At 38.7% G+C, this 25,271-nt stretch overlaps 1 protein-coding gene across 6 annotated transcripts in view; it reads left to right on the top strand.

Moving 5' to 3' along the window:
* Nucleotides 1-25,271, top strand: part of npnta (nephronectin a) — a 65,787-nt gene that overhangs the window by 24,255 nt on the left and 16,261 nt on the right. For 4 of the 6 annotated variants that reach the window (XM_081607831.1, XM_081607823.1, XM_008412137.3 and 1 more), the window contains 6 exons: nucleotides 4,170-4,262; nucleotides 12,719-12,814; nucleotides 18,501-18,620; nucleotides 20,377-20,496; nucleotides 23,160-23,294; nucleotides 24,050-24,172. In XM_081607831.1, the coding sequence (XP_081463957.1) occupies nucleotides 4,170-4,262; nucleotides 12,719-12,814; nucleotides 18,501-18,620; nucleotides 20,377-20,496; nucleotides 23,160-23,294; nucleotides 24,050-24,172 (687 nt within the window). The remainder of the gene's footprint in view (nucleotides 1-4,169; nucleotides 4,263-12,718; nucleotides 12,815-18,500; nucleotides 18,621-20,376; nucleotides 20,497-23,159; nucleotides 23,295-24,049; nucleotides 24,173-25,271) is intronic. The other 2 variants (XM_008412155.3, XM_008412164.3) reach the window with 1 other exon arrangement.

The following is a 25,271-nucleotide window of genomic DNA, read 5'->3' as shown; positions in this document are numbered from 1 at the left end:
AAGTAACACCTCACTCCTCTTGGCAGCAGCCGACGTCTCTCTGGCTTCAAATCTATGAAAATAAATTAAACTGTGCAGGCCACATTTTGCTTAAAACCTGTCTAGCATAAATTATGACTGTTTTTAGGGAATCTATTAATATTTAATTGCTCGTCTGGTCAGCTTGTTGGGATATTAATCTGACCCTAAAAGCATAAACCATGATATGTTTAATTAATATAGCATTTATTAAAGAATAGTGCTGATCATTCTAGATTTTATGTGACAAGGCTATAAGTTAAAAGTGTGAACAGTTTTAAGCTGTTGAAGTGAAAAATATTAATTTTTTTTTGTTTACTTACAGTTTTTCTCAGTCGTTTTGGTGGATGTCTCGGAAAAGTATTGAAATTCTATTCTAAAATTATTTGCTCGACCTTCAGATCATTGTCGAACAAATGACCTGATCTGATTGCAGAACCCAAATGCAGATTTAAAAAGCATTTTCTCATTCCATTGAGCAAGTTGTAAATGCTTTTGTACATCATGCAAGTGATTAAGTAAAATTCTCTACTTTTTTCTGTTTTCAATTACTTTTGTCATGTTGTTCAAAATGTGCTACACAGATCTCTGTTGAATCGTCTTGACCTCCACAATATTTAAGCATAAGTGCATCACGTAGCAGTCTAGTTAAAGCATTACTTGTGTTTTCAAGTCTGAACAAAGCCAAGGTCTGACTGACTAATGCTTCCTACAGAAAAGCTCTTTTCATTTCCGTCTAAAAATGGGTCCCTTTTTAATTTGTAACTGTAAACTCTTGAAACACTGTGTGTGGACATCCAGGCTTGTTCCACTGAGTTCTCAAAGTGGCTTAACAATGCCTTCATTCTATTTGATTACATAGCTCAATAAAGTTGAATGAGTCTAAAGATGCTATCTACACCAGTTTAAGGACTCTCCTCATCCCCTTGTGCCTTTGAATTTGGTTTGAACAACTGAACAATGCTTCTTTCTCAGTAATAATAATGTAAGTGGGTGTCTGTGTGTGCGCTAAAGACGATTCTACACATCCAATTTATTTTGTGAATAGGCTGCTAAATATTTGAAATGGCATTGTGTTGTGACTGTATGTTTTGAATTTAACGATTAACACAAAAAGGCCTAATGAAGGTTCTGTTGACAATTTTAATTGTATTAGCATTTTATCATCTTTATATTAACTGTGCACATTTTAAAATACTGCAAAGGACTATTTCAATGACAGTGAATGGTATGGCATACTATTATATTTCAATTCAACCTCATGCTAATAATACACTTGGTCATTAGATGAACCCTCGCTGCTCTGGATGCCCATACTATTTTAGACACTTGGGGATGAAATGCTAAAGTGACCCGACAGGCGAGGCCAGTCATGCAGGCAGTATTCATCAATAATACCTGCATGTCATATGCTAACGTAATGTTTACTATTCATCACAGTAAATCAGTTGCTGATTGTACCAGAGTAATGGATCCATAAGTTTCATGTTTTTGCACAATATGTTTACACATATTTTTTTTTCTCTTTTTGCTAAAAAAATGTTCTATTCGGATAAAACTGATCTGAGTTTAAAATTATTTAGCTACTTTTTATACTTCACTAAACTTAGTATGCAAACTTTTTTTTATTGTGGCAGCTTTCAATTGACGCCTTACATGCTGAGTTCAATAAAAAAAAGATGCTGAACAAATTGATCTTGGAATGATACACCCATGTAAAGCCACTTGGGTGAGGTACCTTTGCAATGTAACCGCCTCTCTGTTACCCTCGATTTACACCGTGTGCGTCCACACACCGATGTCACTTGTGCTCCAGAGCAACTTATAGTTGCAATATTTTTTCTTTCATTTCTACATTTGTTTTGTTTATGGCTGACTTGAGAAACAACTTCCTCCAAATGGAAAAAAAAAAATTTGCTAGTTGCTTTTGTCACGCATCTTACCATAGAAACTTTATGCTCACAAACACCAATGGAAATCTCAGCAATCTGCATGCTGACTTCATGAGTTATTTACCATAGCTTTGGGGTAAACTCTGTTGTGTTCTCATCCATCAACTTAGCGGTGTTGTGATTGTTTTGAAATCTGCCACAGAATAAATGTTCTTTTTCTCACAGAACCCATCTCTAGCACCGGCCTTGGCTTACGCTGGAAATGCTTTATTGAAAAGGTTCTAGCTTTGGGATGCACCAATATGAAAATTTGAGTCGATATTGATATCCAGTATTAATAGAGCTGCTGAGGCCGACAATCAGTCTTTACCAACATTATGCACATATTTCTATAATCTTTCAATAATTCTTTGCTTCAATTGACACCCTGCAATGCTCTACGCCTCCATCACTGTCACGTGTTTAAACAAATGCCACCTTTCCTACGCCCTCCCCACTCTTTCTTTCACTCTTTCCGAAACACATACACGAAAGCAACAAGATGAAAAAAGTGATGATTGATAACTGCCCAGTTTTACTTATCAGAATAGTATCAACATGTTAAAAAATGACTGACGAATCTGATATTAGTGTCAATATTTCCGTCATCAATTGTTCTGTCGGTAAGACGGTTCTGTACTGTACTTTTTTCTTAAAATAAGCATGAAAAAGAGATACATTTTCACATTAAGATAATATATCCCATAAAAGGAAGGGGATATTTTTTCTTCCACTTGGACCAGGCATCAGACTGTAAAGCAAAAAGAAATTTTATGTAATAGGGAAAAATGCTGCCCAAAAAGCTGCTGCTGCTTGCAGGGTCAGTCCTTGTTAAATCCCTTTGTTTAAATGACAGTCTTTTTATTTAGTTATCTACAAATTTAAATGATTTATGCCAGGGTTAAAAAGACTTCCAAGTCTTGAACTAAAAATGTTTTCGATTTATTTAGTCGATACAAACTTTCCTAAGAACTGGTTAAAAAATTAAAGTAGAAAAAAGGCTCATGTGTCTACACTGCTGCGTTTACTTCACAGTCTGCTGAAATTGAGTTTTCAAATGTTCTGTTGTAGAAATGTCAGCCGTGGCGCTATACAGAGACTTAAGAAACATTTAGTTTTAATTGGTGTGGTTGTTCACCCTGAAGTAAAAAAAAACAAAACACACATCAACAAAAGCCATTGATTGTTCTAAATACTGCAGTCTGAATTCTGAGCATCTACTTCAGCTGAATGGAAATTTCTTAGTAGTGCAACCCTGAAGGAGGAAAAAAAATACAAAACATAAAATATGCATGTACCAGATTGATTGTAACACCTGCTTGTGATATTTAAACGCATCAGCAGCGAATTCTACTGCTGCAAGGAAGTACAGAAAGTCTAACAGATTTCACCACAGTCCCTTCCTTTCTTCCTCTTTAACTCACATTACTATGCATGGACTCTTTTACAACAGTGACAATTAAATCCTCTGATGGCTGCCTTTTATGGCATAATTAATGGAGCTTTTTAATGAAAATTAGTACCACTTGACTCTATCAGACATGCTCAGCAGCAACTACAGTGCGTCCAGACAGATAAGCAGGGCCGGCCTCCAGCTCACTGTGACCGAACACTGAATCAGTGAAGCTGTAAGGCTTCATCTTTGTTCAAACTCAAATTATCAACCTCTGCGCACAGTGCGAAATCTGGAGGGCAGCTCTTTACTGAGGAACTAATTAAAAGCTTCTATTTGGGTGCTTTCATTGTTTCAGCTTCAGATTCATATTCAAATATTCTCCTTGGTGATTCCTTGTTAGCTCTTTGCCCGTGTAAATATCATTGCTGGGTTATGAACGAGCAAGTGAATATGTTATTTGGTGTTAAAAGGTCAAACTTCCTGCTTATCACCTGCAGGGAGAGATGATTTATTTTTCCAAGATCGCTCACAGCAACAAAGGCCGGCGTGTACGTCATGTCTGGCTGAAAATCACTTCTCCATTTCTATTAGTAAATTACCACCAGAGAAATGGAAACAAAACAAGTACATTTCATGTGTGATCGAGGCGTGGCGCTGCGTTATTGTAGAAAAATTGTGGCGTAAACAGACCGTTTAAAGTCTGAGTGGTTTTGGACGTTTTAAAGCTGAAGGACTGTGTCCTTTCCCCAACGTTTTCTGGTACAAATTCTCTGTTGGGACGCTGCACTGATCTTTCTTTTCTTCTCTAAATCCTTTCTGAACAGCTGTGTGTCAGCCTAGCTGTAAGCATGGGGAGTGTGTGGGACCCAACAAGTGCAAGTGCCATCCAGGCTTCACCGGCAAGACCTGCAATCAAGGTGAGTTCTCACAAGGTGCTGCGGCAAATCTTGTGTCAACTGGTTTATTCATAACAGCACATGGAAACAGGGAAACGTACCCCTTGAAGGTAATCGCATCGGTGTTCTACCACAAGACAATCCTGCCTTACAAAAGTTTTCTTAACCTAATTAAGTCAGTTATATTAACTTCAAGTTTTTTACTACTTATATTGATAAAAACATTTTCTATCCAACGAAACCCAACCCATTACATTGAGTCACTGACTTGCATTGGGTGACAATGAACAGTTGATTGCTTTGCCTCCTTGACCATGCAGTCATCCCTTATGCTGACCATGCACGTACCAGGAAGCAGCCAAGAAGTTCTCTGGCACATATCTGAGAATGCATTAACCAAACTTCAGAAAATCACTTCAGAAAAAAACAAAAAAAACTCTGAGGTATAATCAGAAATAAAGATCAAAGCAAAATCTAGGCTAAGTTTAAGATTAATTTGATTTGCATGCAAATGATAGGTGCAATTCAGCTAGTTTTCTCTAAAACAAAAATCACATTTTGTATTCATTTCAAATTTGTTTGTTTCAAAAGGTTCCCAAAAAATAAGAAATGAGTGTTTGTGAAGGTTCACACTCTTAAAAAGTAGCACAAGCACAAACCTTCACAAACACCTTGCACAAAAGTTGCTAGGTCTGCATTATTTAATAAACAAAAGCCTTTACTAATTTAGTAGTAACTTGGGGACTCTCAACAGCTGCTCCAAACAGCTGTTGTGGGTCCCTGATTTAGGTAGGAGAATATTTTGACTGGGTTATTGTTAGGAGTCTGAAATAACAAGAAAAAAAACATGTCTGAACACCAAAAGAAGCCTCTTTTTCAATTCATCCGCAGCCCATACAGGTGAGACGGTGAATAAGTAGAAGAGGGTAGTACGGTCAGAGAAAAGCAAAATGTAACATTTAAACTAACACTCAAAATATAGCTAGAAAATGTGTGTGGAAAACTAACACAGTACATCACTATGGACAGATCAACCACATGGAGAAAAGTAGTGGTCAAAATTATTTTTTAGCAGGGACAGGGAAGCTGGTTGAAGTTGATGGGACTGAGGATGAAACTACATATGTGCTTGTCCTGGAGGCAACCTGTTAGAGGCTACAAATGACTTGATCCCGCTGTGGAGGATCCCCTTTCTCCAGGACAACAACTCTAAACATACAGCATCAACGGAATAGTTTAGATCAAAGCAAGTTTCCAGTTAAAGTGGTTGTCCAAGTCCAATTCAGTATCTGCAGCAAGACATGAAAATATATTTTTCACAGAAGCTCTCTGTCTAATCTGACCGAGTTCAGATAAAAACTAATTCTCTTTAGATATGCAAATGTTGCCAAGGTATTCCCCATAAAAGAGGAGGTTACATTTTCAGTAGTCTCAGTTGTAAAAAAATAAACTGAAAACCACAAATAATTTCCATTCTTTTTTGCATTGTGCATAACTTTGTGTTGTGCTTCTGCAGAAAAACCTTACAAAACACAAACACAGAGTTTGTGTTTGCAACGAGACAAACAAGGGAACATTTCTCTGGGAGTAAATATTGCTGCGAGGCTCTGTACAAGTATATTGACATGTACATTTTTCACAAGGAGCAAAAGTGAAGGACAATCTCAGCTCCGGAGAAACAGCAGCGTAATCACTGTGTTTTGTGGCTGGAGCAGGAGCCCAAGCCGGTTTTCCTTCAGCTGACAGGAGTGAGGAGCTTTAATCACAGGGGAGGAGGAGCAGAAAGAGCGCTGATTCAGCTCAAATGGAAATGAGAGCGGGCTGTGTTGAACGCATCTTACCCTGTGAAGATAATATCTCAATTACTGATGTGCGATAACTTGGCCTAACAAAGTACAACAGATGCTATGTAAAGTGTTCCTCCTGGTGTGTGTGTGCCTGTAGGTTTTGGGTATTGGCAGTTTGGACATGTTTTAAAGCACTGAAGCTCCTCGGTTGGCTGTTCGTTGACGTCCGAGCTGCTTTAAATTACCTGTGGAATTCACGCCCTGAGACAGGAATAGGATAGTGTGTAATTAAAAACAAGGAAGGAGGAGGAGGGCTCGTTGAAAATCCTTTCCGGAATGTTCCAAATGACTCATCCTGCATTTCAAGGCTATTGGCGGCTCGTCTCTGCGGGCCAAGACGTCCCCACTTTGTCTTGATCTGCAACAAAAGGGAAGAGGAAAAAGGATCTGCATCCCATATTCGGCTACAATAGACATTGTTTCCAACCATTTAGACTAGAGCATGTTATCCTACAAATGCGATCCAAGTACATTCAAGGATGAAGCAGCAGAGTCTGTAGATGTTCTGTAATTTCCAGTTCGGCTGCAGACAAAGTCAGATTTAGATGTTGAAACTGACTTATTTGACCTTTCAGTCTGATGGAAGTGGTTTTTGTTTAATTTCATGTAATTCTATTGAAACTGAAGTCATTAGTAAGACCTAAGAGTTTCAAATTTCTCATTAAAATGCAGTCTCTTCAGACATTGACTCAGACTTCACTATTGATGAGCCAGGTGGACAATATTTAGAAGTAGCTACTGTAAATTACCTATTTTTGTTGCATTAAGTAACCAGGAGGAAAAAGAGTAGCACGGATCTACTTATCTGACCAAGTAAAATCAGTGGTGAAACAAACCATGTAAAATACATATTATCCATCCGTATGTTAAATGTTGACTCTTAAGAATTTATTTTGACTATGATTTTAAATTAAACAATGAAAACTAACATTTCAAATAGCGATGTACTGACCAGAAGTTTCTGAGGATTTCCCACCTCTGGTTTCTGTTGGGGTTTTTTCTTTCCTACCACAATCAGTCACAAACTACACGTTTGGAGTAGAGGCACCATATATATATATATATATATATATATATATATATATATAAGCTGCACATACATTACATTAGAGAACCTAGATCTTTACTTTAACTCAGAGATTTTTTTTTAATGAAAGCAATTTATCCACATTCTTTTCACAATTATGCACTACTTTGCATTGGTCCAGCACATAAAATAATAAGGAGCTGACTCACGGTGGTGCACCCAGCACAGTCTTATTCAGGCAGAAAATCATCAACAAATGTTGTCGCTGTTAAAACATGAAAACTGCACAAATTCTAAGAACATCTTAGTTTCTTACAGCTGAATGTTTTTCGACCACAAAGGCAATTTGCAACATTGGCATCCTTAATAAAATGCCGTAAGGTCACTTGTATTTTGATAAACGAGTAACAACACCTGTAGCCATCCCTTGCCTGATTTTATAAAATGAATACTTCTGCTTCTCCACACAGGAAGTGGCATTGTGCCTTTTGCTCTCTTAATTTTCCTTCCAGGCCAGTTTATTTTAAAAAGACCATATGAATAAATGAATTTTATTTTAAATATTAAGCTTGACGCATTATTGCATGTTTAATGATCTCTTTAAAAGCTAATAATTGCAAAGCCCTTTTGTCCTCCTCCACATTTTCCACCGATTTTGTCGCTGTTCAGCTGAAAAGGTCATTCCATGTGGGTTTTATTTAAATACCTGGTGATATAAGAGACTGAAGTTTCCAGTAGAGAAACAGGAGGGCAATTATTTGTAATAAAGTGGAATCTGTACACATAAACTTGTAGCCACTTAAAGATGTTGTACTTGACACACATTCTTACAGGTTTAAGTAAGACGTGTGGACAGATGCGTCACCCTGCAGGCTTTCTGATTAACAAGCATGTCAGACACCTCTGGAGCGTTGCTTACATTAGGCAGGAGCAAACCACATGAGGATTTATTGCTGTTGAGACTAAAAACAAGCCCCGTGCTATTAATATTAATTTCTTTCAGAGTCAAGTTCTGAGAGATTTGACTTGCTCTTTTAGAGGACTAAATGGGATTTTTAAATCCTCTGAATGGATTATATTTACACGAATGTCATTATGTTCATCCTTAAACTATCAACCGCTCTGCTGTCAGGATTAATACCCACTGCACAACGGCAGTAAAACCCTATCATTCTTTTAAGAAGGCACTTCATCCCTCCAGCACAGAGAGGGAGGAGGAGAATTGCTCCTGTCGAACACTTTGGCGAGAATATACGACTGCGCTCCTGCTGCACAAATAAACTCATTACGGGATAATCTGTGCAACAGTTTGGCAGCACGCCCCCAACCGCCGATCTCAGCATTTTTAATAAGATGATTATTGCATCCAGGTGGATTTAATTAGCTGGTGCTGACCTGCTGTTTTGACACAACTGAACGATTTTTCTGGTGAGGGATGCCTCCAGACACCATTCTTCTCTTACATCTCATCTGTCAGCCAGAAGTGCAATTAATGCTTCTTCAAGAATGTTAGATTAGAGCTGTGGCGTACATGTTCAAATAATTTGCTGTATTATTTTTAGAGTATTACCTAATATCTAGATTATTCAGTGGTTTACTTCTCCAAAGACTTACGATTTGTTTTGGAACAGATCCCTCTGTTACTGTTTTTCTAACTGGCCGTCCACTGGTTGCAGCTGCAAGTGTTTAGAGCGCTGCATGTATGAAATCTATTTATTTGTAGCCACGCAAGTTCATCACAGTCACATCGAGCTTTAAGGCTTCATCTCATTAAAATAGTATGTTGCAGAAAAGTTATTTTACTAAAGTAATTTAGTTCAAAAAGTCAAATAAATACAACTCATGCAATACATACTGTAGCTTCACCACAAGCCAAGTGCAATATTTTATATGTTTATTTCTGAAGATTATGGCTTTCTGCAAATGAAAAGTGCCACGGTGAGATTCTGCCTTTTGCAAATATATGAAAAACAGAGCACTAACATATTTACATAATTATTCCGATTTGGTCAAAGTAGCAGTCTCAAGTCTCCACGGTCATGATCTCATGACCTTGATGTCTGTTACCTTTTGAAGTTTTTCGCATTGTTCTCTGCAGAAACATTAAAGAACAACCAAAGGGGGCGAGAGGTCAAAACAAGCTCAGTTTCTTGTTTTTTTTTAGAGGGGATACCAGGACAGGAGGTGTAGAGTCCGACTGTGTTGCTCAAGACTTTCAAAGTCTTGTTTTACTGTTTGTATCCTGAGAGCCAGAAGTGATTAAATTATTTATTTATTTTGCACCTGGATAAGCAATCCCTCTGTTACGCTAACCGCCTGATTATTATTGCTTCCTAGCACAGAAAGTATGTTTTTGCTAACATTTGGGTGCAGTTTCCATTAATTATTTTTGAAGATTCTGCAGATTGTCTCACTGAATATTAAAACATTCACCCAACATGAGATCTTAGCACTTTGATGAAGGTTTTCATTCGAGGAAGCCTAATATTTTTCTTCATCCATCTTCCCACAGTGCTAACAGCCAGTGGGGAGAACTGTGTGCAGAATCACAATATACAGAAGCTATTTTTGGACGTCTGAAGCATAAAACTTTCTGTGAGCAGAGTAGCTCATTAATTGGAGGTAAATGAAACTGCTTAAATTTCTTTAGACAATTAAATGCAGTCATTAAATACATATGAAGATAAATGAGCGTGAGAGTGCCTTTTGTAGCTAAACAAATGTAGAATACCTCGCAAAAGTACTTATTCCACTTAAACCTTTTCATGCATTGTCACATAACGTCAGACTTCAGTACCATAGGCCAGCACATGGTACTTTATTATGTGAAGTTGAAGGAACATAGCATATTGGCTTCAAGATTGTTTATAAATAAATGGCTTATGCAAGCCATAAGTAACGTATGGCTTGCATTTTGAATTTAGCTCCCCTGAATCAATAGTTCATGGATCCGTTTTTTGCTGCAGTAACAGCTGCAAGTCTTTGTGGGTATGTCTCCACCAAATATCAAATATTTCCAGCCATTGTTGCCCATTCTTTGCTGAAAAACACCTGGGTGGAGAGCATCTATAGCCAGTAATTTTCAATTGTTGCCTCAGGTTAAGGGTTAAGTCTTTTGCAGCCTCTATATGAACTTTTTCATCTTCCCTTGTGCCACTTTGAGCTTCCCCATCACTATTGAAGGAAATGATTCCCACAGCATGATGCTTTCACTAAGGGGTTGGGTGTTCAGGGAGAATTCAAAGATTGTCTATTCCCTCGGTGCCACATCCAGAATAACAAGAAGATTACATTTATACCAAAAAATGTTTGGAGTTCCTATAATTATGCCAATAGTGACTTTGTAAAAAAAAATCCTAATGTGGATCTTTTTTTTTTACCATTTAATAAATATACTAAAATTAAAGGGTTTATTATTATTATTATTTTTAAGTATTAGATTACACTACTGCAATTAAAGATGAAGTCACTATTTTTAGTTTTTTTCTTTTTTTTTCTCGTTCTTTACCAGGAGTTCAGGTAGCTGTGAAGGGGGAGGAATGTTCTTACAGAAAACACATTATCAGGAGTATAATCTATAAAAAAAAGTCATGGAGAATGGCAGGATGGTGTCACACTGATTAAGAGCAGAGCGTGAGCCTTCAGACTGCTTCTGCTAAGGGATTGTTCATTGATCAGATCAGCATCTTGCAGTTAACCTCAGGGAGTTTCCTTTGTCTGGACATATTTGCCCCCATCTTATCACATAATCCTGCAGAATCTGTTCAGTGGGGATTGTTGCTGCTTGGTTTCCCCGTTTCATGCAATGTAAGACTTGTATCCTATAAAATGTGTATCCTAATAACATGTACATTTCTATACCTACAGTTAAATGCAAATTGAAAAAGCTCACTACGACTTAGTTGTGTTGAGCCATATATTAGTGACAAGCTTCAGTTTTTAAATTAGGGTATAGGAATGTTTTACTTTTTTTTTTTTTATCTTTGCATTATACAGACAAGGTAAAATGTGGAAGAAAGTGTTTAAATCAGATGTAACCAAAATGATTGTTTTAGTTGTGGATATAACAACTCTGTTTCACAGAACTCTAAAACTACAGCACATCCCTCAACACATCATCCCCACAGTGAAACGTGGAGGCCACTATATCTTGCAGTGAGAACGTTTTTCCTCAGTTGCTTTGCACACAGCCCTGATACACCTGCAGCTTCCTGACACCTAGCTTAGGATGCTATTCGTAGACTTTAGTTCGGCATTCAATACCATCTTCCCAGACAAGTTGATGGGATAAGGGTCACGTTGCTGTTGAAAGCTTCTCTCTATCAACTTGACAATTCCCGAAGACGGACATATCGCAGGGCTGTGTGCTCAGTCCGGCTCTTGTTCCCGCGATTCACCCACAACAGCACAGCTATCTATTCCCCAACACGTTTCTGAAGTTTACGGATGACTCCATCTCAGTGGTTTTAAAACAAGCAGTGGTGAGACCCTCTACAGAGAGAACCAGTACCTATCCCAGGGGTGTTCTTTGAACAAGCTGGTGCTCAACACCAAAGGAGGGTTAGGGTTAACACCCACCTCTTCCCATTCAAGTGGAGGTGGTAGCGTGTGGACAATGTCAAATTCCTGGGCATACAGATCACCTCAAACCTGACCTGATCACTAAACACCTCGTTTTCTGGTCAGAAAGGCCCCACAACCACTGTTCTGCCTCAGGGAACTGAAAAGGGCTGAACTCTCACCCTCAGCTCATCGAGAACAGACTTTTATACTTTTATGTTCTTTTTTTTTTTATTCTTGAAACCTGGAGCTTTTCTTTAATGCTAAATGTACTACTTGTGTTACCGTACAAAATGCCAATAAAACACACAGCAACACAAAAACATCACATTTTGCAGTTGCAAAGTGACAATTTGTGGAAAAAAACCTCAAACCGGTGACAAGTGTTGCTTAAAAGGTTGCAAAGTTCTTCCGAGAGGTTATCTTATCTTTCAGTAGGGAACCACTTGAATGAGTGTGCAGACTAGTCAAAAGGGCTTGTATCATCTCCCTGTCACCCAACAAAAGCCGCTGTTAGTTTCCTGCCGGAGGAAGCGATCCTTGACTGACGGATGGTGCTACGGCCCCACAAGAAGGGAGGGGCTGTCATTCCTGAGCCTCGAGTGTTTGTAATCCACCGCTGATTTGCCTCTTTACATGGAAACTCTAGTCAACTTTTAAAAGTCCAGTCACACACCGACTATAGATCTTCTGAATCTGTGAGATACAGCCATCCTCTGGGATCCTATTTCACACTTACCACAAAAAAAGGGATGGAGACGAGAGAGGAAGAAACACAAGAGAAGAGAAACAAAAGCAAGCCTGCTGTTTCTCTCATGTCCAGTTCCCACATGTGTAATTGTCTTTTCTGAGTGTTGTTTGCCTTTGCTGTCCAGGAATTTGATGTTATCAGAGGCATTCTAATCCATTGGTTGAAGTTTTCTATTCTTACTTTATCACTGTCTCTCTTTTCTCCTTCACCTCTTTATGTCAAACAATTGACAACACCCTTATCCATCACATTTCCCTTCTCCCCACTCTAACCTCTTTTCTTGCGCACAAAGAAGAGACGCCGGACCATTTAATACCCCTGGTGTGGGATGGCCACCTTCCTGTCTTTCTTCCCGTGGACCATCAGCCAGTGGGAGTAGTGACGGAGGGTGAGATTCTTCGATTAAGCCTCCTCTCGGCAGTTTCACTGCCGTCTCCCAGCAGCTTGCATGGAGCAGCCACCTGAGGGGGCGTGAATGTCACTTTCTGCTTCTTTTTTTTTTTTTTTTTGTTGCTACTTACTGTCGTCCGTGACAGATGAAGCACCACCCAAGAGCTGCTACTGAGCTGAAATGCCAGCATGATCACACAGCATGTCACAGTTTCTTACCACAATATATTTTCTTCTTATCACTAAAAAAAAAATTTTCGACACACAAAAGCAGTCGCTCTTCTATTATTTTTCTGTCCTTCTATTATTTTTCTGTCCTCAGAGTAAACCTTGTTTCTCACTTTGTAGAAATTATCTGTATGGTCCCAACCTTTTTCTCCCCACCAGAGCAGCTCCAACACGGCCTGTTTTACCTGGTGTTACCTGCTTTAAAGACAAGTGAATCCCCAGGAGAGGTTCCTGCTAATCCCCCCCCGTCAGTGGCAGAGGCGTGTCGGGAATGCAGCATGGCACACCTCTGTGGGGCTTGACCCAATAAATCAATCCACCCTGCATCGCTTCAGATGTGTCTCAGCAGTTCTTTTGCCATTCAGCGAACACCCCAAAGGGACTTTCCAACTCGTGGTAGTATAAGTTGCTCTCCACCTGGGGCCAATTTCAGAAGTTAAGCTGTTGTACATAGCTGCCTCTTATCTCTTCAGTTTTTCCATCAATCTGAGTCTGCACTATTTTGAATGCCTTTTCTTCCTTTGGTCTATAGATATATATTTTTTTGGTTAATATTATCTGTCTCCGTAGAGGTCATTCTGGCTGTGTGTTGTTTGGCTTGTGCTCACGCTCACTGATCTTCCACTATCTGAGAATGCAACTGTTTCAGTAATGCCTCATTTACATTTCCAAGATGTTTTTCAGTCCTCCAGGCGAGCGGAGACCTGTTTCTTTGCCACGCGGGCAATGTCCTGTTGCTATGGGGCCTCTGTAAATGCATTAATGAGGGTCCGTCATAACTGCTGTGAATGTTAAGGGGCAAAGATAATTAATTTCAGAAAAAACAAATCCCATGGCAAATACCCCTTTAGAACAATACAAACTCACTTAATTATATTTAATTGGGAATTCATGCGATAGACCAACAAAAAGTAGTGCAAAATGTGAATGTATGCATTTCTTTTCAGTCCCCTTAAAGCGAAGGTGGAAGTTCGTCAAGAGCTTTGCACTGATTTCTGGATTGGCCTTAAACATAAATTTAGAATTGCTTTTGAATGGTTTGGATCAGAACACATAATGACATGGCCTGGTCAGAGCTATTGCTTAAATCAAATTGTAAATTTGTGGCATGATATAGAAATTAGTTCTGATGTCAAATTTGTCTGAGTTTGAGCTACATTGCAAAGAATATTTTTTTAAAATGTATTTCAATTACATTACATTATAATTAAAAAATACTTTTGACTGACTGAAAATATGGCAAACATTAATTTTTTTATTTGTTAAAAATCTTAAAAAATATTTATCATTTTCCTTCTACTTTGCAAACATGCACTACTTTGTGTTCTTTTATTTTTGTAGATTAACAAAAAACCTTAAACGCATAAAAATTTGTGGTCATAGCAAAAAAAATAGAAAATCAGTGACTGAGAGGAAAGCATTGAATTTTGTTTTGAAAATCAAAATGGAATTTTAATTACTCAAAACACAGAGCCATTTTTCGCTATATATATATATATATTTTTTTTTTTTCTTGGAAGTTACAACAGTGGATTATGGTAAGTAAAGCTTTTACATTTTTAAATGGTAGCCCTGTTGTAACAAGTGTTAACAAACTGACCCCTAAGCTGGATATGAAAGTATTCCCAGTGATGAAACGCTGCTTTAAGCCTGCTGGCACTTTGTGGGTTTAAAGAGGCAACCGTTCCAAAGCCTTGTTACAGCCACGGATCAGTCAGCCTGCACGGTGTCAGTAGATCAGAAACTTCTATTAATAGAAGAGGAGGGGTGTGTGGGTAGATCATAGAAACTGTGCATCTGCTTCATCATTTATCCAGATTAAACTTGCGGTGTCTTTTAAATGGCAAAGGTATGCAGCTTACCCTGCCATGTGTTCACAGTGCCAAAGATGGGGCCATATATAGTGTTGCGAGGGCAGGGAGGGCCAACTTCTGACGTTAAAGGAAGTCTATTTGTAAAGGTTCTGCTGTAGCTGAGAAACAAATGGTAAAAGTCACAAAGTGGATGAGGCTGTTTATGTTTCCTAGAACATGACTCGTTGGAAAACCAAGGCAGGCGATGGCTCAAAGGCTGACACATGATTAAACTGATCTTATTTTATCAAGACGTGCTGCTAGGGTGGGCTGAACAATAAAAACTAAAACTGAACCAAGGTCAAACAAAAAATGTAACCAAGACCTGAACTGAAACAATGATCTGCGTAAAGATTGGCTAAAATGAAAAAGAAGCTTGAACTTTCTTAAACACACAGACAGAGACAATGAACAAACTACTCAATAAAACAAAGAAGAAGAAAGCACATCCTCCGGTGTTGTACACAGTTTTGTAAATCCAAGATTTGTTGGTGTGCACTTTCTTTAACTTTTTCCATTTGGCTTGGTATTCCTTTTAAAACGTAGTGACATGGTGAAGTACATCAAAGTATACTCTATCCAACATCTGCAATTCTTTCAGGTCTATGTTCACAGCTTTTGAAATGATAACTGGACAAGGCTTTGGAAAATAAAAAACACTTATCTGTAAGACTGTGCCAAGCAGCTTATGAAGGAAGCCCATTTAATTAATTTGCATAAGAGATCTTTTTCTTTGGTTTTCTTCCGTCCACATCTCATGTCCATAGTAGAACATAGTAAAAAGAAACTAGAACTCCTCCGCATGAGCCAGGGACTGACCTCCAGGGTCCTCAGGCTTCATTTTATTTGTAACACTGAATTTTCAGTAACAACCTCCACATCAAAGACTATCATTGTTAGCATGACCTGGTAGAACTTTGGTATGATAGGTTTACTGAGTGGAAAATATTGGATTTCTGAGTTTCTGACTCGTATCGCTGGTCTTCACTGCTGATTCTGAACATCATGCAATTCTGGTCATAGACTGATTTCTCTGTGCATTCTGGTCAATACTTGAGAGGCGCATGCATCCTGGAGAGGTCACCAGTCCATCACAGTGTACCAGAAAGACACACCAAGACACATAACCATGCACACACACTAAGACCTAATGCCAATTTGGCCAATTATCTTAACATGTATGTTTTTGGACTGTGGGAAGAAGCCACAGTACCTGGAAAGAATACCAGTACATAGAAGGAAAAAAAGGCTTATATCTTCTTCAGCTAAATTTTAAAATTGGCAAGCGAGTCTTGTGGTTCAGTATGAACAAGTTGCACCATCCAGTCCCTCCTTTAATTCTGTGATAACCTCCAACAAGAGTGACACCATATCCTCCATAAGAAAACTTCATTTTAGAAAGTGCTTCAGGGAAAAAATTGAAATGAAAACTCTCTCTTCCTGTATCATATACTTTTACACCTGCAGGGTACTCCTTACTTCATCTGCTTTTTTTAATAGCAAGGAGAGACTCAAGACATGCTTTTATTAAATATTGATTGCTTTCTGACTGTCCAAATGCACACCACAACATATTTAATTCACAACTAGAGGAATAATTAGGTGCCTCCCACCAAGACCTAAAGAGCTGCAATAAACTATGCCACAGTGAATATCTGACCAACGGGTTCCGATGTGAATAATAACGCTGCACACTACAGCAGATATTGGCTGTCGAGTATTGAGAAGCAGTTCTTCATTCTGTAGCTCTTATCATTAAGCAGCTGCTACTGTGGCAGAACAAATTGGAAACATGGTCTATATTTTACGGCATTTACAGGTCCAAGGAAAGCTTTATTTAAGAAATATCTGACAGAAAATCATTGACGTGCGTTAGATTGCAGCATAAATGCCAGAGATTCTTGGGTTTTCTCATTTTTTCTTTTCATGCACCTTTTTTTTTATCATTAATAAAATCAAAATGTTGATGGTGAACAAATGCTATTTTTTGGTATATTTATTGTATTATTGCATCAAGCTACGCACCAACAGTAAACCTTTTTTAGGGATCTTAGCGCCAACAAATTTTGATAAATAAAAAAGAACTAGCTTAGAGACTTTACCGTAGAAAAAGACATCGTTAATTATCTAACCTACATACACAAAAAAATAAAATATTTTTAAGCAACAGCTTCCAATTTATTGTTTTAATCATCTAAAGCAGGGGTGTCAAACTCCAGTCCTGAAGGGCCGCTGTCCTGCAGTTTTTAGATGTGCCACAGGTACAAAACACCTGAATCAAATGGCTTAATTATACCTCCTCAGTTCTCCAGAGCCTTGCTAATGACCTAATTATTCTATTCAGGTGTGGTGCAGCAGAGGCACATCTAAAAGTTGCAGGACACCGGCCCTCGAGGACTGGAGTTTGACACCCCTGATCTAAAGCCTTACAGGGTCAAACCAATACATGGGCTCTGATATGTGAACACAACAGATTTTTTCTTACCAAATTGTACCTCAGCTATTTATTTTTTTAACAATTTTGTGGCCATCAATGAGTTTCAGGCATATTTGTGTCTGGGTTTTCATCACCACACAGGTCAGAATTTCTTGTTTGCCTTCCTCTTTCATGCCAAACCCAGTTCTGATTACTCTTTTGGACTTTGACCCAGTTGGAAAATACGACTGCGTCCAAATTGCAGCATTCTTGCTGTTGATGTGAGCTGAAGTTCAAGAATTTCAAGGTAATCAATCTTTGTTTTATCCACTTTGTGGGATGCATCGGTACAGCTGATAGCAAAACATCCTGTTTTTTTTTATATTAGATTTCAGTGGGATTTATAGTAGAGGGAAATATGAGAAACTATAAAGATCCTTTATAATAAGAACACTGACTTGTCAGGAGGAACAAAAGTGTAACTAATACTTTTACATAATCCAAGCGAAGCAGCTTGCATAACAACACCCTACTTCTAAAAAGCTATTATCAAAAGCAGACACTTATAATGGTCTTAATTACATCCGTGGTTGACAAGTGAAAATGTCTACTCCGAGAAAAATATAACAGCCAGGATATGGTTGAGCATTTGACAGGTGTTGCTCTTACAGAGTATGTCTTTCTCCCGCGAGAAAAACTGTCGGCATCCTTCCCTTATCTGATTTCTGTAGGGCTGCTGGTCCACTGTCTTCAGCAGATGTGCAAAAGACAGTGGATCTGTACATATCTGTCAAAGGGTGGTGGTTGGTGAGGCTTCTGTCTCCTGGAGTCATGGCGACTCGGTGAGTGTAATGCAGGTGGTGGGATTGCTGACAGTCGACACTGGCTTTCTGGTAAATCATCAAAGAGAGAAGTTCAGGGCCTGTTGGAACATGGCAACACCTTTACTGCCTTTACGATAACCCCCACTTCTAAAGCACACACATTAGCGCATATACAGACAGACAAAAAGACAATGTCTGACCCACATACAAATGCAGGGGGTGGTTTCACATAGTTAACCCCATCACCTTTGCCCCTTGACTAATTTCAACCTTGTTTAGGGGAGGGGGGGCTTTGTCTCCTCTTGTCCATTTACATTCTGTCTGTGTCTGTCTCTCTCTTTCTGACTGTCCGTCTGTCTGCAGACCTGAATGAGTGTGGGCTGAAGCCGAGGCCCTGCAAGCACAGGTGCATGAACACGTACGGGAGCTACAAGTGCTACTGCCTAAATGGCTACATGCTGATGCCTGATGGGACCTGTGGAAGTGAGTCTCTCTCACATGCACACACATTTTATTCTACACTTTGTATTTGTGTGGATATTAATTTTCTCTCTTTGCATAAACTCCCCTCTTCCTAACCTTTATGCACAGCCATGGTGTGTTCCATGATACAATAACTAATGCGTGCACAGTTATTGTACTTTTTTCTCTAATTTATAGTGGTAAAGTGTTGTAAGTATAAGTTATTGACTGCCACACATTTTTTTTGTGGCTGTCGATAAGATCCTGGATTATTTCTATTTGAGCACAATTTTTTGTCAAAAATGGTTCAACTCATTTAAGTTGGTTGTTTCCTTAAGTCTTCAGTTCAGATCAGGGTGATTGCAGAAAGTTAATGTTCCCTGCTTTATCCTTCTGAAAGCATGTTTTATCACAACTGACCTGTTGGACTTCAAAAAACTGCAAAAAATGTGTGCACCCAATTCATGTTTGGAAAAATATCTTAAATTTTTAGATTTTATAATTATTTCACTGTAGGAATAAGGGATTGAAATACATGATTAAAAGCCCAATGTTAACGTGCTGTTAATAATCATTGTGAATGTATTTTTGTCTGGCGCTGCAAATGCTTGCACCATTGTTCTTTGAAAGTTCTTGCCCTTGGTGATAAAAATTCCATTTTTCTGCCCGTGTAAGGGCTCTGACAGCAGCCCTGCAATCCTTTGATAGACTGTTTTGATTAAAGCCCCGTGTTGATCTGCTTCATTATAGCTGCTCCTCTCTCGGAAAGCCTCCTGTGAAGAGCCCTTACAGCGGTAAAATGAAAAATATAAAAGAAAGTCTTCCAACCCTCTAGTGAATATACAGTTTTTATTGGACGCCATGAGGTTTTCCTTCATAATACGAGCCGCCGCCGGTGCACGTCTCCCATCTCCCGCAAGTTCAGTTTTCCCCCCCTGATTACTATTTCTCCACACATTTTCAGTTCAGGATTATATGACTACTGCTACCTCTTTTTAATTAGCTCTTTTTTTTTTCAAAGATAAGATAAAAAAAGAAAATTAATTCTTCCACCTTATAAAGTCTGAATTGTTCTCCACTTGAGGCTATGTGAAATTAGTCTAGGTGTTGTTTTTGTGATAGTGTTAACCACCTTGCTTTTTGTCTTTTCTCCCCCTGCTGTGGCTTTGATCAATGGATCGCCGTGGCATTTAATCAGCCCAGACTGCCTGTGTCATCAAACTGTACTCCGGGGAGCCTGAAAACAGCCAAAGTCGCTGCAGCAGCATGAGCCCTGCTTTTAATTTCCTTTTTAGGACGTGAATTTATCAGGGGAGCCCAAACCATTTCTGCTCCATTATATCATTATTTTGGAGGGTCTTGATCTTCCCTGTGTGAATCAACAGGAAATAGGCCGTACCCTGCCACAACAATACGGTGAAGATGGATAATCAGACTCTCGCTGTAAGAAATGATCAGAGGGCTTGAAGGAGGGAGCTTTGAGTCAAGGTGTGAGCACACAGCAACGGCTCACCAGAGGAATCTAATAATGGCAGTGCTTGTGTTGTTCTCTGGGCTGCACCCGGGGTCAAGCTGGCAAATATCAGAAAAGGCAGACGAGTGGCACTGTTCTAACAAATTGGCCAGAGGATAAAAGAGATGTGTGTGCGTGTGTGTGTGTGTGTGTGCGTGTGTGTGTGTGTGTGTGAATATGAGGGAGTGGAATAAACTGTTCCTCTTTGAACCCCCTTGTGGCACATGCTTGAGTTAATATGTGGTTTGCTTCTTTTTTCATCAGACGCTCGGAGTTGCGCCATGGCCAACTGCCAGTACGGCTGCGAGGTGCTGAAAGGAGAGGTCCGATGTCAGTGCCCGTCACCGGGCTTGCAGCTGGCCCCAGATGGAAGGACCTGTGTGGGTGCGTCCCAGTCTTAATATATCCTCTGGCTTGAAAACTGAGATGTTGCTGATAGACTCCTGTCTACCAGCGACTGAGGTAAAGCTGAGCGGGTTTTTCTTAGCTTTTAAGTCATCTGAGGAAAAGTTCGAACCAATAGCGTCTTTGCAAAATCACTGCAGAGCCTACTTCCACAAATATTGGAGCTGCAAACTTTCAAACTACCATCTGACAAAGCATCGCTCCCCTCCGCCTTCTCCATTCAGCTCCAGCAGACTAGCGGTAGCAGCAATTAGCAAACACCTGGAGGAACTTTGAGTTTGCTGAGCTTAAGCTACTTCTCAGTCCAATATTTGTTTGAAACGGCTTAATGGAGAGGGACTGTTGTGATGATAAGCTGAAGGTGGAGCATCAGAAATAGCAAGAGCTTCAAAGACAAAGGCCCAATTTCAATGTGTTAAATTGCAACACCATTTCTTTTAAGTAATTTTTGAAGTCTACAGCATTTTTTTAACAACTGAAAATAACATAGCCACTTTACTGCTATAAAATGGCAATATTTGCCTGGAAAAAACATAATTTACCTAATGCGCTACGAACAGAACATGCATCTCTACTTTTTGTGTAAATAATCATCAGTTTCTCTGTAAATAACTTCCCATATCATGAAAATGCATTTGAGAAAACAATTTTGGCATTTATGGTATTAGAGTTTGAAGACTGAAGTGGACTATCAGGGAACCCAATCTGAATTCACACTAAATGAAGGTGATACAGGATTTATCCACTGTACCCAAAATGACTTCTCACAACTTTGTAACAGAACCTACCTTGAAATTTCCTAATAATTTCTTTTGAAAGCAAAGCAGTCAAGGTGGGAATATCTAAAATATTTCTCTGTTAATTTTTCTTCCCCTTGTCAAGAATACTATAAATCTATCACTGCTCCTGCCCACAGAGAGACTCCACTCCTCTTACAATCTGTCTGTTTCACAGCAGAAAGAAACCAGTCCTCCATTCATTACAGATTTTTTTGGTGCTGCAGCTTAGATGGGTAACTTAACGGACAAGATGTGTGGAGGGTTTGGGAGGGAGGTTAAAGCAGTTAACCTATGTCAGTATTAATACCTTGGTTGCTACAGCGTGTTCCTTTAATATTGCATTTAACTGCTGGTTAGATATTGTGTGGGCGGGTTTCTCAGGCAGACATCAATTTTGGAAGAATGACAGAAGGAAAGAGAGACTGGAGTTCTACGAAGGTGAAGCATGACTTTACATTAGTTTTGTCTTATTTTTTTGGAGTGATTTTTGCCATCTGTCTATGGGCTGCAGGTGAAAAATGGCCTTCTGGCTACTCTGGCATATTGACAGAAATGTTATTAATGTACAGTGTAATAGAGAAATACATTCAAATTCGAAGGGGTCATTTCTATACAACTATAGATTACAGGATCGTCTGTAGTTGTATAGACGATCCTGCTCAATAATAAATAACTGCACTCAATACACGTTTTTTCAGATGTGTCATTATTTTTGCCAAGCACTGGAAAAATATCAAAATTGTCCCCAAGTTTGTTAAGATGTTCACACACAAGCCAGGAACCTGCAATGAACTGAAATTTCCTGAACACCAATAATTCCCTTAATATTCAGACAATTTAAACGTTGCTGCAAGATGGCAGACTGGTGACCAAGAACTCTCTGGTTTTAAAATCGATGGCTTCAAGTCTTACATGCAGCTTCTCACACTGCCAAGTTACAAAAACATCTGGAGAAAAAATATTATGGCCAGATAATATAATGACAGTTATTTTACAATGTGTGAGAATGAGTAAAGTTGATTCTTCCACCATTGTGATGGAGGAAGCAGCACCTTGTGGGGTAAAACCTGGACCTAAGTGGGTGTTTTAACAAGACAATGACCCCAAATATACATTGGAGAATTAAACAAACTTATAGGGACCTTTTGGGATCCTCTTCCCAAAATTCCAATATCAACTTCATTGGAAATCTGTGGATAATGGTTAAAAACTGGTTGATGTTAGGAAACCAACCAGCTCTCATGAACTTGACCAAATCTGACAGGGAGGTCACAGAATGGTCTAGTCATAGTTTGCTAACGGTAAACTAGCCAAATATTAGCTGGGTTGTGTGAACGTATATTGTTTGAGGAAATTCAGACTAAATTCAAACTAACAGAGTCAGCATTGCCTTTGAATTAACCAAAGATATGCGACAAATCAACATTTCACCATGTTTAAAAAATTGCTTAAATAAATAAATTGCTCAGCTGAGATGTGCACCAAATGAGTGAAATTATTTGGGGGGGTTTGTACTAGTCGCTAAATATTAATGCTCACATTTCTGCTAAGGTGAGCAAAAGACCTACTTGAAATGAGGATTTAAATTATGAAATAAGGCATTGCGCTGTGCACAGAGAAGAAAATGCTTTGTTCATAAATGAATGTTAAGCAGAGAAGGTGAAGCAATCTGCTGCCTTGAACAACAGTGATTTATCATAGATATAATTTCTGTCCTTTAATATTGAAGATCTGCATTGCCTGATTTTATTATAGCCGGAGGTTATATTGTTTCTAAATTGACATACGAAACTATTTGGCTTAATTTGTTCGAATATCTTCTCTTTTTGTAATAACCTGAAAGTCTTTTTTTTTCTCCTGTAGATGTGGATGAATGTGCAGCAGGGATAGCAGTGTGTCCCAGGTTCAGGAAATGTATAAACACCTTTGGAAGCTACATCTGCAAATGCCACGAAGGGTTTGACCTACAATACATCAATGGGAAATACCAGTGCATAGGTGAGGTCACAGTAAGAAGGAGACACAAAGTAATTTATCCATACTTTTATGTACACACGAACCAAATTAACAATTGTTTATTAACTGGTGTGGACATTTCATTATTATGAAATAGTTTGTTATTAAGTTTTTATATCAACCAAGTGCAGACGTTTTTAACATTTTTACCATCTGAAGAAGATCTAGAAGTGAATAACTTCCCTTCCTGTTCACCTGATTGTGCCTCTGTTAAAAATTGAGAATCACTTCTTGTTTGTTTTTGTAAATTAGCCATGACCAGTTATCAATTACATATTCTGCACAGTTTAAATGGACATACTTTTTTGGTACGGTGAGGTTTTGTATTAAAAATTCTTGCTAGTCTTATATATGTTATATATGTTCCAGTTTTGAGTTTCCATTAGTTTTAACCCATAATCATCAAAGCTAACAGAAATGACGGCTCAATTTACATTTACAACACTGAGTGTGATAAACCTACATAAGTTTTGCTTTAAAAGGGCTTATTATTTATAGATCAAATAGCTCAGAGGATGCTTACATGACCTTGCTGTGTCCCTCTACCTCCCAAGTAACCCTCATAATGATTTTTCACAGGCGTTCATGAAAACATAGGTGCTTCTGTTAAATAAACTTTGAGTTTCCCCTCATGTGCACATTGAGCAGTAACCTTTTGATATCCCGCTGTTATGTCTGAAGGGTTTCCTCACTCGCGCTCTGTCGCTGAATGTTTTCATGTTCCCATTATCTTTCAGACGTGGATGAGTGCTCTTTAGGCCTGAGCCACTGCAGCAGCTTCGCCACCTGCTACAACACGCCAGGCTCATACAAGTGCAAATGCAGAGACGGCTACAGGGGGATGGGGCACGACTGTATACGTAAGTACCGCCTGGGAACAAAAGATGCTGGCACCGATGTTCGCCACCGCAGAAGGGCCAGTGGGGCCCCCCATTTTGTTTTGTTTTCTTTGGCTTTTTCTTTAAAAAAAAAAAAGTTAGGCAAGCAAGAAAGAGGGAGGAATCATTATGAAAGCCAGGAGTTGGTGCTGGAATTCCTTTCTTTGTAATGGTTGTCAGTCAGTGCTCAAATGACTCCGCTTCCCTTATCTCCTGTGCACAGAGCAACTCTGTTTCTGTTAGGTGACAATTTCAGTCAGGCAAAAGGGGGAGTCGTCATCAAATGGAAATGATCCTCTTTTTAATCGCTGACATGGAGTTCATTAGCTTGCAGCAGTCCAGTGCAAATGAAGTCATTTATTCTTTAATATTACTTAACCATCTTATGTACTCAGCCAGTGTTTTGGATTAATGAGCGAAGAAGACGCCTTTTGCAAACACTTCACCGTGTCACCTTACTGAAGTTTGCAACACATAGAGAGAGAAGACAGGGAGCCAATTTGAAAGTTTTCTTTTGCTTATCCCTTTTCAATTCAGTCTGCAACCTGAAAGATTCAAGAACCACTAACTCCAAGCTCTTAACGAAAAAGAATAACTGTAAGAAAGGAGTAACTCAATAATAAAAATATATACTTCTACTCGTGCAGTTATTTATTATTTTAAAGAATATATATTAAGGGTATATAACCTAAGTTGTATGCCTTTTCCTTTAAAGTAGAAATTGGGCTTATTGTTCATGATAGAAATTGGTAAAAAAGCTACAAAGAAATAAACTAAGCACAAAACAACCATAACACAAGAAAACATAGCTATGTGTGACTAGAAAGTTTGATTTCATCAATCTAAGAAAATGTCAATTTTTCCATTTAAAAATTAACATTCTAATGTTTTCTTCAAAATGTTTTCTAAGTAGAAAGCACTTCTGCTTTGAAAAAGAAATGTTTTCTAGGAGCATTTGCTGGGAGAGATAAGTATGTAATGGCAAGACTTTTATGTCAGCCTTCAGGTAGAAATTGTAATTTTGAACCTTAATTCAATTTAATTTATGCTGAAAGCAAACGTTCTCTCAATGCGCTACAAG

The sequence above is a fragment of the Poecilia reticulata genome, chromosome 1, assembly GCF_904066995.2.
Source record: "Poecilia reticulata chromosome 1, P_reticulata-male-v2, whole genome shotgun sequence".
Classification (NCBI taxonomy): domain Eukaryota; kingdom Metazoa; phylum Chordata; class Actinopteri; order Cyprinodontiformes; family Poeciliidae; genus Poecilia; species Poecilia reticulata.
Note: the sequence above shows the minus strand (reverse complement) of the source record. Positions and strands in the feature narration are given on the sequence as shown.